The sequence below is a fragment of the Fistularia commersonii genome, chromosome 1 (assembly GCF_037954325.1).
Source record: "Fistularia commersonii isolate RoL2024-O1a breed Wild chromosome 1, RoL_Fcom_v1.0, whole genome shotgun sequence".
NCBI classification, from domain to species: domain Eukaryota; kingdom Metazoa; phylum Chordata; class Actinopteri; order Syngnathiformes; family Fistulariidae; genus Fistularia; species Fistularia commersonii.
The window spans coordinates 28122258-28128257 of NC_141284.1; the positions used below are offsets into that span (position 1 = coordinate 28122258).

Genomic DNA, 6000 nt, shown 5'->3' on the forward strand with positions numbered 1-6000 from the left:
AAAGTTGTTCTTATTCTTACTCTTAATAATAATAAGTGACGCTAATGCTAACCCCTTATCATGGCAAAACGAGCCGGCAGTGAATGTGATCCGTCCACTCACCAAACTAAAGGGGAAAAAAAAAAAAGAAACTCATTTATTTTAAGTTGGAATGGCTGTCGGAGTTTGTGCAAATAGAACAAGCGGTGAAACTGGGTGAGATTTTTTCCTTTTTCGAGCGAGAAAGGTCTGCTATGCGAAGCTAAAGTAGTTAGCGAGAGTACTACAGTCAGTTCTTCGGTTATTGAATCGCAATTTTTGTAAGTCGCTTTGCATAAAAGCGTCTGCTAAATGACTGTAATGCAATGTAATGTAAAGTGGTAAATTTGTCATTGAAGAGCCTTACGGGAAAAGGTTGACGCTCGCTAAGTAATAAATTCATCGCGTCGTAACGAGGCGTCTGCCGTCTCCTTGTGTGTTCACGCTCAAGCGAGCTAGATTACTACGACTCTCCGAGTGTGAACGCCCGCTGCCAGAGGATCTGCGACCAATGGGACGCCCTGGGAGCCCTGACCCAAAAACGCAGCGAGGCCCTGCAGGTGAGGAGGGGTGAAGAAAAAGAAAAGAGGGAACAGAAACTCTTTTGTGTTCTTCTGTTATCCCTCCTTTCTCGGTGCCATTTAGAGCAGAAACCACTTCCTAAAGACGAGTCAAAAATAATCCTTCGTCAAGTGCTCTCACCTCAGTCTCCGTGCCGCTGCAGAGAACCGAGAAGCTCCTTGAAACCATCGACCAGCTGTACCTCGAGTTTGCCAAACGGGCGGCGCCGTTCAACAACTGGATGGAGGGCGCCATGGAGGACCTGCAGGACACCTTCATCGTCCACACCATCGAAGAAATCCAGGTCAGACGTTGGAGAAGGTCGTGACGATGTCGTGACAAAATACAATTTTTTTGGGGGGGATTTACAGGAAATTCAGTCCGCCTCGGTGGAAAGACGAATCAGGAGTTTGGCACTGGATAGAGGCTAACGTTAGCTGCTAAAAGTCACATCATCATTATGATCATTTAGATTTTTTTTTTTTTTTTTTTGCCTTTTTAAGAAATTCAGTCTGTCTATATGGAAAGACAAATCAGAAGTTCAACACTGAATAGCGGCTAACATTATGTTAGCCACTAAACATAATTAGCATCGTCATTTGGTTTTGAGTAACCCTGCTGTCGCTCAAAGTTGTGATCTGGAACTACAAGGTAAACTAAACAAAAACATGATCGCACAGTCGTGGGAAATGAAAATAGCTCTTTTCGATGACAACAATCAAAAATAAGATGCTGGATGAAGAGAAGGACAGTCATAAATGCAGGCTGAACTTGATTATCAGAGATGTATGTTAAGCTGCTGCAGGACATGTGTGGTAGGCTGAAGAAAGAGTACTACAGATGCAGTATTTGCTTGTAGAAGGCAAGTAAAGAAGTTCAGAGTAGGTTAGAGGAAGCTGCATTGTGCCTTCGTAGACCGAGGCAAGCGAACAAGGGTGCCGAGAGATGAACTACGATCTTGTTTGAAGAAGTCCGTAGGGGCAGGCTGGTGCAGGACATGTATGCACACTGTGAGACAGTGTAGAGGTGTGCTGTAGGTGGGACAGAGGAGTCCCAAAGTGGAGGTGGGATTACATCAAGGATCAGCTCTGAGACCCTTTTTGTTTGCAGTGATGATGGACAGGCTGACACATGATGTTAGACGAGAGTCTCCATGGATCAGTTCTTTGCAGATGACACTGTGATCTGTTGTGCGAGCAGGGAACAGGTGGAGGGTGATCTTGATAAGTGGATATATGTTCTTTGAAAGGTGAGGAATGAAGGTTAGGTATATGGTGAAAAGGTGAGGCTACAGGGTGTGGAGGTAAAGAAGGTGGAGGATTTCAAGTACTTTAAGTCAACAGACAAGAACAATGTTCCCTCTAATTTTTCATATGTCTGGGCATACAGTCAACCTCCCTGAGCACACTGAGGACCACTGTGAGCAACATTAGATGTGCACACTGTGGCCACACACCGGTATCACACCTGGGATCATAGCTTCCATTTAGTCCAAGAGTGTGCTAGCAGTGCTAGCAGTGCGCAACTTGGAAGGAACATTGGACAAGAACAATGGAAAGTGTGGAAAACAGGATTATGAAGTTGGAGGACGAATATATGAAGTTTGCGGATGACATTGTGATCTGTAGTGAGAGCAGACAACAGGTAGAGGAACATCTAGAGAGGTGGAGGTATGCTCTGGAAAGGAGAGGAATGAAAGTTAGTGGCAGCAAGACAGAATATATGTGTGTGAATGAGAGGAACTCGGGTGGAACGGTGAGGCTACAGGGAGTGGAGATCAAGAAGCTGGAGGATTTCAGGTACTTGGGGTCAACAGTCCAGAGTGTAGGAGAGTGTGGAGAAGAGGTGAAGAGACGGTCCAAGCAGGTTGGAACGGGTGGAGAAAAGTGTCAGGGGTACGAAGAGATAGAAGAACATCAGCCAGAATAAAAGGAAAGGTGTACAAGACAGTGGTGAGACCAGCGATGATGTTTGGACTAGAAACTGTTCCAATGACCAAAAGACAGCAGGCAGAACTAGAGGTTGCAGAGATGAAGATGTTGAGGTTCTCTTTGGGAGTGACCAGGATGGAGAGGATCAGGAATGAGTCTATCAGAGGGACGGCACATGTTAGATGTTTTGGAGAGAAGGTCAGAGAAGCCAGACTGAGATGGTCGGGTCATGGACAGAGGAGGGATAGAGAATATATTGGTAGACGGATGCTGGAATTGGAGCTGCCAGGCAAGAGGTCTGGAGGAAGACCAAAGAGAAGATTTATGGACGTAGTGAGAGAGGATATGAAGGTAGTTGGTGTGAGAGAGGAGGATCCAGAGAATAGGGTTGGATGGAGAAAGTGGATTCGCTGTGGCGACCCTGAAGGGAAAAGACCAAAGGAAAAGAAAAATTTGTCACAGGGGTGCAGGACATGTATGACCGAGACAAAGTGATGATTGAGATGGTTGGGACATGAACAAAGGAGTGTTCATGGTGAAGATCTGGGTAGAAGGTTGCTGAAGGTGGAGCTGCCAGGCAGGAGGTCTGGAGGAAGACCAAAGAGAAGATTTGTGGACGAGGTGAGAGAGGATATGAAGGTAGTTGGTGTGAGAGAGGAGGATCCAGAGAATAGGGTTAGATGGAGAAAGTTGACTCGCTGTGGCGACCCTGACGGGAAAAGCCGAAAGAAGAAGAAGAAGAAGTTGGTGTGAGAGAAAAGGAGGCAGATGATTGGCTGAGGCGACCCCTGAAGGGAGCCGCTAAAAGAAGAAGTTGAACTTGATTAGCAATTAATATAGTGAAGAATATGTAGCGTAGAAGATTTTAAACGTTTTTTGTGTGTGTGTTTCAGGGACTGAGCACGGCTCACGAGCAGTTCAAGGCTACACTGCCGGAGGCGGACAAGGAGCGGCAGGCCATCCTGGGAATCCACAATGAGATTGCCAAGATAGTGCAGACCTACCACGTGAACATGGCGGGCAGCAACCCCTACACCAGCATCAACCCGCAGGAGATCAATGCCAAATGGGACAAGGTGACCAGAGTTGTGCTTCCTCCTCTTCCAGCTCGCAATGAGTAATAACTCAGGAGTTCTCCACCAGGTCCGGCAGCTGGTGCCTCAGCGGGACCAGGCCCTCATCGAGGAACACGCCCGGCAGCAGAACAACGAGCGCCTACGCCGGCAGTTCGCCACCCAGGCCAACGTGATCGGGCCTTGGATCCAGAACAAGATGGAGGTCAGTCACCGGAGCGAGGCGGGTCTTCCGGGACGGGACTCTTGTCTAATTCTTGGAGGTCCAAAAAAAAAAAAAAAATCCTTAAAAAGTTGCGATATTTGAAAACCCTTAAATCAAACACTTGGTGTAAAAAAAAAAAAAAAAAAAGGAAAAGGAAGTTACAGAGAAAGAAATTCTTTTGTTTTTTGACTTTCTATTCGCCAGTTAGCTTTCTGACCTTTGACCCCCACCTTCGCCCGGTGGTCCCGCAGGAAATCGGCCGCATCTCCATCGAGATGCACGGCACGCTGGAGGACCAGCTGACGCACCTCCGCCAGTACGAGAAGAGCATCGTCAACTACAAGCCGAAGATCGACCAGCTGGAGGGAGACCACCAGCTCATCCAGGAGGCGCTCATCTTCGACAACAAGCACACCAACTACACCATGGAGGTAGTGAACGCCCGACGAATTTCGGACTTAAAACAAAGCAAATGAAAGAACAACATCAGCCAATCTGTCGCCCCCTTGTGGTAAACAAGGGTTACTGACGATGTTATCACTTGAAAACATAGGAGTCAAACTCTGGCCTGCGGGCCAAGTTTGGTCCGCGGTGAAATTATAGTTGGGCCGTAAAACTGCACCAAAAGACTACTAGAACTGGACCGCTGGTGTTCTGGCCCAGGGGTTCTTAACCTGTCTGACCCTGAGGTCCATTTTTTTCAGTACAGAGTGGCCCAGGGCCCATTAAAGATAATTTTAATGTATATTATTTATTATTATTAATTATATTATTTAATATGGATTATTTAATACAGGGGTTCTTAACCTTTCCGACCCTGATGCCCATTTTTTTCAGTACAGAGTGGCCCAGGGCCCATTAAGTATAATTTTAATATATATTATTTATTATTATTAATTATATTATACTATATATTATTTAATATGTATTATTTAATACAGGGGTTCTCAACCTTTCTGACCCTGAGGCCCATTTTTTTAATTATAGAGTGGCCCAGGGCCCATTAAATATAATTTTAATACATATTATTAATTATATTACATTATATATTATTTAATATGTATTATTTAATACAGGGGTTCTTAACCTTTCTGACCCTGATGCCCATTTTTTTCAGTACAGAGTGGCCCAGGGCCCATTAAATGTAATTTTAATATATATCATTTATTACTATTAATTATATTGTATATTATTTAATATGTATTATTTAATATATATACACTGTATAGGTTTATCTCTAATTATCTCACTCTTGGTTTGATTTGTATTCAATTCAATTCAATAAACCAAATCCACTTATAGTTTACCAAGCAAAAACCTTGTCAAATAAAATAACATATGAGGTCGCTAGCTAGCTTTTCAGTGCACTTTTAGAGTTGCCAGTCAGCGACACGATCCATCTTTTCTGCATCTGCAGCCCATCTTCTTTTCTCTTGAAAAATTCCACCGGCTTTCCCACAAGCGTCGGTTGCTCGGTCTCCAGGCGCCGCTGTAGTTTTGACGGCTCAAGTGCTTCGTTAGACAGCGTTAACACACACTCCACACACTGCCTCGCTACCTCCGTTTACGAAGCCGCACTTAATCAAGTCGGGATTGTACTTGCGCAAAAATGTACTTTTTGGCGGGGGGTCGTCTTCATTTTTTCGTTTTGAATATTTCTCCGTCTTGTTTGTTTCCAGCTAGCCGAGTGTCTTCTCCTTATTTATGGAGCCGGTTAAAGTAACAACTGACTGATGCGTTAGCGCCACTACATGGTCGGGAGTTTTTATTGCGTCCCGCGTCCCACACGTACAAACAGATTTTTTTGTTGTTATTGTTAAGAATCACTGTTCTAGCCTACATGTACCGCTAATACTACAAATCCCAGAATGCTCTGCTGCGACCCATAAACACCCTCTCCTCTGTTGATAGCAGTCGTAGCGACCTTATGCTAATACTAGCGCCGTGCTAACCCTCTGAAAAATAGTGAAAAGAAAAGCAGAAGACAAACTGAGCTGTAATTAACATTTTCTTTATGTGCTTTTTCTTGCTGCTCCAAACATGGGCTTGAATGATTTCACGTTCATTGAAGGATATTGTTATTAGGTCATTGGTTTATTATTGTTTTTTGATTTTTACATTTGTTATCGGCCTGTGGAAAAAGGTTACTGTTGAAATTTATTTCAGCAGGATGCAAATAAAAAGAGGCATACGATTTTTTTATTTCATTCGA

The 6000-nt window shown here is 44.3% G+C and overlaps 1 protein-coding gene across 5 annotated transcripts in view; it reads left to right on the plus strand.

The window, feature by feature from the left end:
- Nucleotides 1-6000, plus strand: part of actn1 (actinin, alpha 1) — a 63093-nt gene that overhangs the window by 50369 nt on the left and 6724 nt on the right. For all 5 annotated transcript variants that reach the window (XM_086158458.1, XM_086158477.1, XM_086158485.1 and 2 more), the window contains exons 13-17: nucleotides 470-578; nucleotides 743-883; nucleotides 3404-3586; nucleotides 3654-3788; nucleotides 4040-4219. In XM_086158458.1, the coding sequence (XP_086014584.1) occupies nucleotides 470-578; nucleotides 743-883; nucleotides 3404-3586; nucleotides 3654-3788; nucleotides 4040-4219 (748 nt within the window). The remainder of the gene's footprint in view (nucleotides 1-469; nucleotides 579-742; nucleotides 884-3403; nucleotides 3587-3653; nucleotides 3789-4039; nucleotides 4220-6000) is intronic.